A 12,510-nucleotide genomic window follows, 5' to 3' on the forward strand; every position below is an offset into this window, starting at 1 on the left:
CACTGTGGGTGCAAGAGCCATCTCCTCTGCAGCTCCCGCGATGTGGGCCACATTCTCCCATTTTCCTGTCTCGGTGATTCTCCATCCCTGCTTAAACATTCTCATTGCCTCTGGATTTCTCTGTCAGACTGCTGCTGCTCTTTATTATTTGGGGACGCCCTGGGATGAAAGGTGCTCTGTAGCACAGAGAGCCTGTTACCACAGCAGGCTGTAAGGGCAGTGGTAGCGGACCCGTGAGAGCAGGCACATTCCCCTGCAATAGTGTTTCCAACACAACAAAAGCCCCTGGAGTAAGCCTGCTGTACTGGAAGGTGCAGCTTGCATCTGCTGGACATGCTGCCTAGAGCTAAGCACCTCCGGCTCCATCTGTGTCTGACTCAGAAAGCAGAAGGTCCCACTGCTGGCAATAAAGCACCCGCGCCGTGTTGTTCAAATGCATGCACTGTTGATTTCCTTTTCGCAATGCCATGTGCATCAGTGGGCTTTCCTGCAGGCTTCAGACTAGACCCAGCCAGAGAAAGTACAGCTCCTAGCTGCAGGCATTTCTCCTCTCTTCCCCAACTGAAGCGCTCCGTCTCCTCAGGGTCATTCTCCAGAAGACACTTTCAGACACTTTCATGCATCTGACGAAGTGGGTATTCACCCACGAAAGCTCATGCTCCAAAACATCTGTTAGTCGATAAGGTGCCACAGGACTCTTTGCTGCTTTTTCAGAGAGCGCGAACACAGTGGTGTCGCTCTCCGGGCAGAGTGTGCACTCCTGCTGAAGGGTGGTGCCAGCAAATGGCAACGGGGGGCCCAGAACTGGCTTCAGCCAAGCCTCATGGAGCCTGTTCTCACAGGTGCTTGGGAGGGACATACTAGATCCATTCCCAACATTGTGTTTGTAGACAGGGCTCAGCACAGGGAAACCCTGATAGTGCTAGCTGGAGCCTGGCACTGTAGACGGATGCTATCCAAGATTCAGCCCCCCAGGCTTTTCCACTGCTATGTAATGCTGCCCTGCAGCCCCCAGCTATTCCACACAGCTCTGCCAAAGTCCCTTCCTCCTCGCCGACAGCCCACTGCTTTGCCAGCCCTGGACTCCACCCCACCAGTTCTGCCAGTGATACCCTCCATCCTAACCTGTAGCCCTGATGCCCCTCTGCCCGTATTCCCAGTGTCCCTCAGTCCCAGATTTCAGCTCCCACACCCCCTCTAGTCCATCCAGGACCCCCGGGGGGCAGGGGAGTTGTGCTCTGCAGCAGGGAGAGGAGGTGTGCCAGGGCTGGCAGGGTATGGGTTATGGAGCTCTCCTAGTGACTGTGTCTGTACCAAGCGGAGGAGGGAATTTCTCGCAGTATGCTGCCGTTTCTCCCATTGACCGTGCAGCTAGTCAGTTCTTACTGTCCCAGCCTGGCTCTGGTGTGTATCTCCAGCGCCATGACTACCCCAATCCTGGGGGCAGCACATGGTTTCCTGATTGTGGGGTGGATTTTCTCTTTGTTCCCCATCCCAGCATCCAGCTGGTAGATGAGGGGTGAGCAGGGCAACGCCTGAGCAGCACCATCTCCCCAGCCAGGCATGCAGGCTGGGTGCACATCCTTGCAGCTTGTGTTGACAATAGCAAACAAGCCCTGTTGCTTTGTCTCCATGTTCTGTGCATGCCCCAAGGCACCCTCCAGGAATGGGGGGGAGAAGGGGGAGAAGAGGTGCTCGGCTGAGTAGGGCTTTTTAGACAAAGTCCCTAGTTGGCTTTGAGGGAAAGGACCAAAGCCATGGAAATCCAGGGGAGCATTTGGAAATGTGCCAGGCATGGGTTTGAACCCAGCTAACTGCTAATGCCCAGTAATTTACTGGAGGTGGGAATGCATTGCTGAGCGGCCCAGGCCTGAACAAACAGGGGTGTGGGCAGAGGCTGAATTCCTGGGCCAGGATCCTGGCTTCACTGCAGGATCCTACAGTAGGGAAGAGTCCCTTGGAGCACCCCCATCCCTGTCTAGTATCTGGCCGAGATATGGAAGGGTCCCAGAAGACACTGCACTCTTTTCATTCGAAAGTCAAGCCCAGCACTGAGTCCCTGAGTTACAGGCTGGGTCAGAGCCACAGGCTCCCTGGAGCAGAATCCTGACCCCAGGAGCCATGGATCCTGCAGCCAGCCCACTGAGTGGCACTAGGGCAGCTTGTGGCTGAGGGGGTGGAGGTGGTACTGCTAGGCCTCCGGTGAAAAGCTATGAAGAACCAAGCCTCCCCTGCTGCTGGCCTGGCCAGGTGCTCACTCCCTCAGGACAACGCTGTCATTGCCCGGTGGGAGGCCAATACATTTGCTGTCAATGTTTAACCCCTGTGTCTGCCTGCTGGAGCCAAAGGAATACATCAGCAATCTATCCTGATTATATGGGGATCCCAAAGAAATACATCCTTGGCCTGGGGGGGGGGGGGCCTGTGAACGAGCAGCAGGCACAGGTAGAGAGCAGTGTGAGCAGATTGCACTGGAGCTGGAGCTCACGCACTTTGTTTCCTTCTGTTCCTAAACTCTGGGCACCTGCGTCTCTCAATGCACCGTGCCCAGCAACCCCGACCAGCACGTCCTGCACTGCCAGCAGGACGGGCACGGCTCATCTGGGAGGATGGTGTATTGGCTTCTCGTGGAAGGATCTGCTCCCTGGAGTTTTTTAACTCCTTGTAAGATAGGTCTGGCTGCCTGGTCCTACGTCGCCCTGTCCCACTGGGGTCTGATTAGAGCGTACACCCGATTGTGCTGCTGTGGATGAGTGCACCAGGGCAGGGCAGCAGAGACAGGCCCCAAAAGGACATTAGTTCCCAAAGTGATTAGTTGGTGCAGGGATTGCTTTGCGAGCAGAGCAAGGGTGACCCCTACTGCCAAGGAGGCTTGGGCAGAGCAAAGGGAACTAGGACTGGGTCAGAGTAAGAATATCCTCCATTTCCGTGTGTGTAATATTTGAGGGGGGCCCTGCTGTGCCATCCCCTGTTCTGCCTTCGTACACCCTCCATCTGCACTGTCTTTGCTGCAGTCAAAGGCGTGATGGCAGCTCAGGCAGGCATACGCGCACTAACTTTAATCTCCTTAGCACAGGTAGAGAGAGCAATGAAAATGCAGCGTGCAGACCCTGCTCTGGGCTAGCAACGTGAATACATCTCCAGGGTCCTGGGCTGGCTTGTACAGCCTATGCCATTACCTTTTCACTGCTCTTTTTAGCCACGGTAGCTAGACTAATGCTATGGTGGGTCTGCCTAGCCAAGCTGCAGTCACACCTCTAACTGCAGTGCAGACGTACCCGTACTGAGAGAGGGTTCCTCAGCCCCTGTTCCCTGGGGAACAGCAGCTGGACAGCTGTTTCCCAGGGGAGCAGGCTTGTGGCTCAGGCTCTGGGTAGCACGCTGAGTTGGGAGAGCAGCAGACTCCAGCCCGAAGGGACCTGAGAAACCTTTCCCCTCACCCCTGGCTGAGGGGTGTCATTGTTACTGCTGCCGTTGTTGCAGGGCAGCTCATTGGTGAGTGCAGACCCCTCACCAGTGTTCACTGAATTTCTTTACATCTGTGACTAACTACTGCTTCGCTTGTAATTCATGGATGCTGTAACTGTCGGGGCCCTGGAGTAGGCGAGGCATGTGCTTTGCTGCCTGGAGTTAATGGGAGCACCTCTGTCCATCTCCATGTCTCTCTTTTGGAGTCTCCTCCTTTGGGTTTTGATTTCTTCTGAGTACTGAATGCCCATTACTGGGACCACAGTCTTCAGATTATTCCTGCCTCATGTTAGCTCTGCCAATGCTCCTTAGGTCTGACCCACCCCGCCCCCTGCTAATCCTATGCAGGGTCCACATGCAGCTTGGCCCAGACTTCCCAGCCTTAATTACTCAGCTTTGTGCCTCTCATGCATAGAGACTTTTGACAATTTGTGCTCTTGTTTCGAGGGGTGGAAGAATGTCCAAGAGAGAGAGCTAGGTGGAATCTTTCATTTGCAGCCTAATCACATTTGCTGCTGTCATTCCATCTCCCTGTTCTGTCGAAGGTACATTTCTGGCCCCCACAACCACAGCAGCTGAACTCCTCACAAACTTGAATGTATTTGTCCCCCAGCCCCCTATGCAGCAGAGCAGGGCGTTTGTCCCTTGTCACATGGAGGAGAGAGAAAAACTGTTCCTCTTAACCTCTGAGGATAGGACAAGAAGCAATGGGCTTAAATTGCAGCAAGGGAGGTTTAGGTTGGACATGAGGAAAAACTTCCTAACTCTTGGGGTGGTTAAGCACTGGAATAAATTGCCTAGGGAGGCTGTGGAATCTCCATCATTGGGGATCTTTAAGAGCAGGTTGGACAAACACCTGTCAGGGACGGTAGATTATACTTAGTCCTGCCTGAAGAGCAGGGGACAGGACTAGTTGACCTCTGGAGGTCCCTTCCAGTCCTATGATTCTACATTGTATAGATGGGTACTGAGGCCCACACAGATGGGACGGGGAGTCTGTGGCAGAGGTCTACCAAGTTCCACGCTAGCACCTGACACACTGTTGGATGTTTGATAAGGGTGGGAGGGCGAGTGTTCCCCTGGCAATGATGAAACTCTCAGTAGCACAAAGGGCACCTCAAAGCCTTTCAGCACCTGGGTTCAAAAGCCAGCAAAATTCTGCTGTCTTTGAGCCAATTGGTGCAGAAAGAAAATTAGTAAATTAACTTTTCATGGATTTTCAGATCCAGCTCCTGAATATCTAGGCTGCCACAAGTATGTAACAGGCTAGCAGAGCTGCCTTTTAGGAGCCCAAAGGACTACGGTGCTGTCAGCCCATAATCCTTCCAGCTTGGAAGTGACTCTCCCTTGAGGGTGCCAGCTTGCTGAGGCTTGGAATCAGTGAGTGAAGGCGTTTCCTTCTTTCCCCATGAGGAATCTGTCTTCCTGTTGCAGGAAACAAAATTGAGAAATCTCAAGAGTTTACTTAAAATAAATAAAAAAATAAAATAGTGCTGACTGGAGAGAATGCCAGCCCCATCCTGTGCATGTGAGCGCATTGCCGCCCATCCCCAGAGGGCAGAAAGAAAGATTTGCTTAGAACTGCAACCCTGTGCAACTTCTGCCTTTGATCACGTAGCCCACATGTGCCCTTTGCTTTCCTTCTTCAGATATTTATTATGTTTAATTTTCCTGGGACATGGCTGTAAGTGAGACAGATGGAACAGAATCTGTGCGCTTGGTGAACACATCTTAATTAAACAGATAAATAAGCTTCCCTTCCAGAGAGATTTTCCGTTTTCCGGGGTTTCCGCTGGGGCTGCAGCACAGGCTCCATAAAGCTGAGCAGGATGCCTATGGGAAGTTCTGGAGACCAGGTTCCATTTGCAATCTGGCCCCAGTGTTCGGAGGCTCCTGCATTCCCAGTGCAAACTTGGAGCTGCACTAGAGACCTTACGGCTGAGCTGCTCTAAGCCAACAGGAGAGAGCACTTCCCTCGGCTTCATGGATCCACCCCCAACAAGCGATGGCTGCCGTGTCAGTGAGAGAAGCTTTCCTGCCGACATAGCGCGGTTGTGAGGAACTGGGAATGTTCTTAATGTTTTCTCTCAATACTGTGTTGGTGCCTCAGTGTCCCCATGGCAGTTCTTAAGTATCTGGCAGAGCAAAGGGCCAGTGCACCTAAATGCCTGGCACTCTGTCTCCTAGCAACTGATAGCCTGGGCCCCTCCCCTGCAAAGGTGCCAGCTGAAGGTGTTGGAGACAAAGGGATCAGGTGACCTCCTGGCCCAGGAAAGGGGCTGAGGAGAGAGGAGGGGCTGGCAGGGGTTGTTAGTCTGGAGCTGGCTGGGGACAAGGAGTGAAGTGAAGACGTGGGGGGTCTGGTTCACTGCCCCCCAGAATGGACCCAGCCGAGGGGTCCGGTTCACTGTCTCTACAAGCTCTGGGTTAGACCCTGTTCCTGTCATCGAATAAACCTCTGTTTTACTGGCTGGCTAAGAGTCATGTCTGACTGCAAAGTGGGGGTGCAGAACCCAGTGGCTTCCCCAAGACCCCACTGAGGCGGACTCGCTGTGGGAAGCGCACGGAGAGGCAGAGGATGCTGAATGCTCCAAGGAGAGACCCAGGAGGTGAAGCTGTGTGAGCTTCTTGCCCTGAACAAGTCTGCTCCAAGGGAGAGGAGGCTCCTCAAAGTCCTGCCTGGGTTGGTGGGGAGCAGTTCCAGAGCATCGCCCGGGGACTCCGTGACAGCGGTGCACACCAGTGTTCAGGTCGGTGTAACTTATGTCGCTCAGGGGGTGGTTTAGTCACACTGCCCTAAGCTGAAGTGGAGCCGTAGCCTTAGTAAATTGTCACCAACACGCACCACCATCTCTACGCCGAACGAAGGAGCTAACTTCTGGGAGTGATTGTGCCGTCTGCTGGAAGCCCGTGTTGTGGCAATTGTAGCTGAAGTGGCAGTTATTCCCCAGGTGGGTCTGTCATTCCCTCCCCATCCCAGTTCCTGCACAAAGCCGCTGAGAACAGCAGAGAGAAAAGGGGAGTGCTGAGCTCTATAGACCATTGGTGAGTGTGATCCCACCTGTCAAGCCACCTCCATGGATTCTGAATAGCCCTAGAGCCAGAGGGGACTCCCCGACCTGTGTCCCGGGCAGTATTTGCTTGTGGGTCCCTTCCTGTAATGGAGACATCTCTGCAAGAGTCCAAATACTGGGAGAGAGGGGACCGCAGAGCACCACAGCTCCGTGAGTCTTCTGTGGTTTGATATTCTGCGTGTTTACTGCTTCCATCTCATAACCAAGCTGGGGAAGAGGCCTAGCTGTGTGTGAATGTAAATGCGAGTGTATGTTACGCTGGTGAAAGTGGTGTGGATTGAGAGCCTTGGAGGCCAGGAGCTCCTAGCCTCAAAATGGAGGACAACAGGGCAGGTAAGCTCATCCATGACCAGCCCCATCCCATGCCTTGACCCTGCAGCTCAGAGGGCAGCTCACAGCTCCAGGGCCCACTCTGCCTTCCTTTCTTGCCAGCTGTGTATGGATGCATTTTGTGACATGGGCTGTTACTCTGGCAGAAGTCCCCTTAGCTTGCTCCCACTGGCCACCAGATGGGAACATCTTTTGAGTCTCTGCCATCCTGGATCGCAATCAAGCCAGCGATGCTGAGGGGAAAGGCTCTGTGTGCTGACCCTTGAGCCATCTGGTCTCATCTGTGTTAGCTCACACGTATGTAGCATTTCACCGCCTCCCAGGTGGGAAGCACCAAGCATTGCCCTCCACTGTTCCCCTCTGGCTGACTGAAGACAGTGCAAAAGTCACTGGGGCCTTAGAGGTGGGGTGTACAGGCAAGTATGGAATTCAGAGAACTCCCCCTTTACTCACCAAAAGAATTGCCTGCCTGCCTCTGCATATATAAAGCATATCTCACCACAGCATCAAGCCACGGGATCTGGGTTAAGCACCCTGAGTGTCACGCAGTTCTCCAACTGTAGGGTTCATGAGTCCCCAGTGTGAGGCCCAGGTCACTCCTCCTCCCTGCCATAGGTTTAATCTTGGGCCATTAGAGCGTATGTCCCATCATAGTTCACTTCTTTCCAGGCTCTCTGGGGCAGAGGTGAGTCTTGCAGCACAACCCAAAGACAATAAGGGAACACCCGGGTCTCCCTCACCCCCTTTGGAAGGATCTTCGAGAGTCCTGGGCCTCCAGCTCCCCCGAAACTGCATCTGGACTCTGATAAGCACAGGATATATTGCAATCTTAGCTCTTGTGAGAGAGCCTGTATCGACTTGGAGCTGGGAGTGCAGGGGGAGCCAGTGCATGTGTAAGAGCTCTGCAGCTGTAGGGGGCAGGCTGCTGCGGTCGTTTCCTTATCTGGGTACAGAGGCAGGGGGAGTAGCAGGCATCTAGCCTGGAGATGAGGTTTCCTGCAGCCAGATCCCCATGGCAGGAGCTTGGATGGAGGCACCTTCACTGCTGTGTGATCCCCTGCAGTTACCAGAGGGCAAAGTAGGGACAGCGATAGCCATTTTCAGAAGCCGTCTGCCTCTTGCATTGGACCTGTTTGCTGAGCGCCTGTTCGGCATTCCTCTTCTGTGACTCTCCCAGTGGCTTTCACCCCAGAAGAAAGGCAGCCCACTTGTGCTTTGATTTTCCCTTTGCTCAGTGGCCCCAGGCCTGCACAGTCATTGCTTTTATTGGTGCTGCTTAACAACCTGTCAGCCCCATGAGATTGAGGTCAGCGGCTTTGGGAGGGCTGTGGAATTGTGCATTGCCTGCCATGTATCTGCAGCATAAACTGGAACCGCTGCAAATGCCCAGGATGCTGCAGCGTGGCGCTTTGTGGGAGGGGGATGTGGAAAATCCCAGCTTCCGAGCAGAGCTGTCCATGTGCTGGAGGTGCCAAAGGACACATGGAATCAGCAGCTGCTGACAGAAACAAACCTTTGGGCATCCTGTTCAGCCAAGATGGAAATTGAATCCAACCCAGGACTCAGTTTCCCAAATATATGAGCACAAACCAGTCCAGGCTGCTTTGTAGCTGGCCGTGACCAGAGCTAAGATCCATGTGGTGCAGGCCCCTGAAACATGGCCAGACAACACTAGTGGCACTGCATTGGCATGGGCAGCTCAGGCAGAGATCCCGCTCTGCACACGCAGCAGCTCTGTATGCACCCCGCCCTGACGCTCTTTGAAAATGTGGCCTGGAATTTGTATGGCTGCATGAGTGCTAGGGCCACATGGCGAGAAGTGACAAGCACTTCAGTGGTTAGACTTTGAAGGGAAGTAACTGCAGTGAAGCTTGAGGAAAGAAGGAGGGATGGAAGGACCAAAGTAATGACAAAGCCACAAGCATGGTCCCTCCGTGTGGTAGCTGTCTCTCTCCCACACAGACATACGGGCGTATCACTGAGGTAGCTAGGATAGACGCACACATTAGTAATTCCCTAGGAGTGTGCCTCTGACCAATTGTGCACTAGTACAAGATTCAAACTCTGTGTTTTGATCCAGACTGGGAGAGGGTGGGAACATTGCTGGGGTGAACCTAAAAGTCGTGAATAAGGCTGTGAGTTGCTCACGGAGGTCATGGATTCCATGATTTTACATGACAACTGAGACTTCAGCCCCGGATGGCAGGATTGGGCTTCTGTGATCTATTGTTTCTTGCCCACATCCTGTCCCTGACTTTTACTAAAAATAGCTGTGACAAAATCTTAGCCTTAGTCATGAGCTTCTGCTGCTGCTTCAGTGACCCCTGCTGGTTGCCTTGATTCATGGGCTCATTGCACAGCCTATGGGACGTCTCGATGGTGTCTTGGGAGCAGTCTGGGGTGGCTCTTTGTGAGCAGGAATGGTTCTTGGAGAGAGCCATGTAATGGGAAAATCTGATAGCCTTTCCTGAGCGTCAAGGTAAAGTTCCCTGTCTATACTGCACCGATGCATTGGCCAGTTCCTCAGGGATCCTGCCCTGCAGGAGGCAGCACATCCTGTGCCAGGGCCCATTACATCAAAGTGCTGGGAACTAGCCCTACCTGGGGAGCTTAGATTTATTTACACTTATTTGGGACAAGCCATCCAGCACTTGAGAGTAATGCGGTCACCACAGACCCTGCCAAACACAACTCGTCTTTCAAGGTCGGCTGGCTTCCATCTGTGTGGGTGTGCGACCTGGTGTTTGTGCGTGGATGTCTGCGGGAGTGTGCGGCTGTGTGTGCACAATGCATGGCTGCCTGTCTGTGTGTATGTGCACATGGGAGCAGATGGGTGTGTCTCTGGGTGGGGAGATGAGTTTCTGTGTGTACAATGCATGTTGCCATGTGCATGCATGCAGATCTGTGTGTGTCTGTGTAAGCAGCGTGGGACTGTGTTTGCACATGTGCATTTTAGGGGCGAGGGGTGATGCTGTGTGCACATCTGGTTGTGTTTCTCTACCTGGGTTGGTCTGGAGAATCCCGAAGCCCAGGGCTGTGCGGCGTGTTCGTGAGGTTTCTCTTCCAGGGGCTGGCTGCACTCAGTTTGGAAGTGCAGGCTTCCCAGCAGCAGCAGCAGCAGCAGCAGCCTTCCCATGGCGTATGTGCCTGGATTACATCACCGAAACTCCTGGTAAGAGCTTTCTTTTCTTCTGAGTTGGTATCTGGAAAGGAGGCCAGCTCCTTCCCACCCGATTCCCCAGCCAAGCAGAAAACCAGCCCGGCAGCGTATTTGTCTCAGATCTGGGAAGGAGGATGAGGAGGAGGTGGGGAGAACAGTCTGCAAATGTGCTGCAGCATCCGAGGAGTTAAGTGCAGGATCAGCTGTTCTCATGTCATTATGGATTCTCTTCATTTTATACAGAGCTCAGTCTGATGTCTGAATGCACAGGGGACTCCCCCTCCTACTCCACCTCCCGCCCCTTTCTCTGTCACTCCCTCACCCTCCCTCTCTCCTCCCCGCCCTTTCAGCCCCCCCTCCTGTGCAGACCATTCATTCAGTGCCAGTGTCTAATGGCACCAAAGTAAATAGCCGAGCATTGTTCCTTCAGTGTCAGAGCAGAGGGCAAGGCAAGTGTTCCTCAGATGTAGCCTCTCAAATAGCACCAGGGGAGGGGAGGGGACAGAGGAAGAGGAAAAGCACCGAGTGGGAGAGAGAGAAAGGAAAAAGGAGAATAAGCAGAGTGGATAGAAGAGGACAAAACTGACTGCAAGCAGCTCCACGGCTACCTGTCAACACATGCTGTGCTCCATGGCTAACTCGGGCTGCCTCCTTATCTCCAACTCAGGCATGCTTCCTCACTCCCTCCCCTGCCCTCCAGCCTTTCTCTACCTCCCGCAGGTAAGTGACCCCCTTCTTGGGTTTTTGCTGGGACGCTTGCACGTGCTCTCTGGCCAGCACCCACTGAGCTAAAGGTCAGAGCTGAATCTCTTCCTCCCAGCCCATGATAGGCCATTTCCAACTCAACCACACCGGGGTTGGCACCCGGGCTGTTTCCTTGCTTTGTTCTTTGGTTGGGAGTGTCATTTTTTGGTTCTCTAGTTATTCTGTTGAGGTTTCTGCTGCGTGCCAGGGTTCTGTGCCTGACCAGGGGCTGAGCTGCTGGCACAGTGCGAAATGCAGAATCCAGCACTTTCGCTTCCTCGCAGCTGCTATTCAGCATCAGCAATGAGGAGAAATCATTTACACTCAACTTTTAGAAATACAGGATCTGCATAGTGTGGATGACATACAGGGAGAAGCAGGGAAAGAGAGAAATCTATTACACACAGGTGCCGTACACATATATGTGTACATGAGACACAAATAACATTAACTATACATCAGGGTGTTTCAGGTGCTCATACAGAGGCTCACAGATGCATCTCAATAGGTCTAGTTTATTCAGGAGAATGCCAGGACTTTGGGCATCTCCTGATACCATCTCAGAGCTGGAGAATTCCCCTGTGCATTAGTTAGTTTCTTAACTTCTCACTGGGGTTTTCTGTGTCTCAGTTCTGTTCTCAGCTTGTCTGTTGGTCCTGGTGCTGTGAGTTCCCCACCTGGTGATCCCTGGGAACCGCTGCTCGGGAGAGGAAGTGTTCTCTTCAAAAGCCTCTTTGCTGTGTCCAAAACCCTGTGTCCCAGCCAGGCTAACCTTCCCTTTATGCTTCGAGTACTTAAATTCATAACGTCCTACCTGCCCTCTCTGCGTGGCCTGCGCATTTCACCTGCAAGCTGGCACCTAGGGCCGGGGGCTCCATTTGTTGGACTTAAGCTCTTGTATGGGGAGGTTGCATTTGTTTCATTTCTTTAAAAAATTGTAAAGACTTGGTCTGAGTTGGCTCAGTACCAAAATGTGCCCAGGCTAGAGAGTGGAGCAGCATTAGAGCCTGGCTTCTAATTCCAGCATTCATTAGAAAGGGGGGATTCTGAAAAACGTGGGATTACTGCTGGTGAAAGAAGGATACGTGCTTCAGGCAAAGCTCTGAACTGTGACTGTGTGCGCATACTAGAAAGCCATGAGGGGCCAAGCGACAGGAGCTGCTCTTCGGACTGGACAGCGCCTTCCTGAAGAGAGGGGCTTAGGGAGAGCCTGAGGGGCGTTGTATTTAAATCTCAACCTCTCCTTCCTCGTCCAGGAGACTCCATGGGACTTCCTGCTCTGCTCTCCAGGCGTGAAGCTTGGGCATTTGGCATCAAGCGAAAAATGTCCCAAAATTCCCACTGGTCACTGGAGAGCTTAGTTCAATGTCTGAGGGCAGCACCCTGGGGAATTCTCAGGCTTTGAACCTGCAGCTAGTTTCAGGGCCATGGGAGTTTTTGGTTTCTAAATATAATTCCTTTTTTCCTCACTCCCTTTCACAAACGGCACTGCTGCTTTCGCTCATATTTTAGAGCTGTGTAGTCTGTCAACCTCTACGCTGGGCTGCCTGTGCTGAGCTGCCCAGAATCTGGGGTGGCTATCACCATCCATCACATGTGCAGGATGCACTGGAAACAGGTGGTTTGGGTAGGGTGGATTTGCTGCCTGGCCATGGCTGAAGAGCGCACAGAAGTGAAATGTAGGGTCTGGCAGAAGGAGAGCTTTTCACCTCATTTGCGGCTCCGTCACTCCCT

General features: G+C 53.1%; 1 protein-coding gene across 30 annotated transcripts in view; it reads left to right on the forward strand.

Moving 5' to 3' along the window:
• The window catches only part of RBFOX3 (RNA binding fox-1 homolog 3), a 414,255-nt gene that overhangs the window by 328,214 nt on the left and 73,531 nt on the right, over window positions 1-12,510 (forward strand). For 2 of the 30 annotated variants that reach the window (XM_030534055.1, XM_030534051.1), the window contains exon 1: window positions 9,716-10,044. The exons of 22 other annotated variants lie outside the window; for them this stretch is intronic. In XM_030534055.1, coding sequence (XP_030389915.1) covers window positions 9,841-10,044 — 204 coding nt within the window. In that variant the 5' untranslated portion in view covers window positions 9,716-9,840. Of the gene's footprint in view, window positions 1-9,715; window positions 10,045-12,510 lie in introns of those variants that run through there. 6 more of the 30 variants (XR_003996586.1, XM_030534050.1, XM_030534054.1 and 3 more) reach the window with 5 other exon arrangements.

This window comes from Gopherus evgoodei, chromosome 15 (assembly GCF_007399415.2).
Source record: "Gopherus evgoodei ecotype Sinaloan lineage chromosome 15, rGopEvg1_v1.p, whole genome shotgun sequence".
Taxonomy (NCBI): domain Eukaryota; kingdom Metazoa; phylum Chordata; order Testudines; family Testudinidae; genus Gopherus; species Gopherus evgoodei.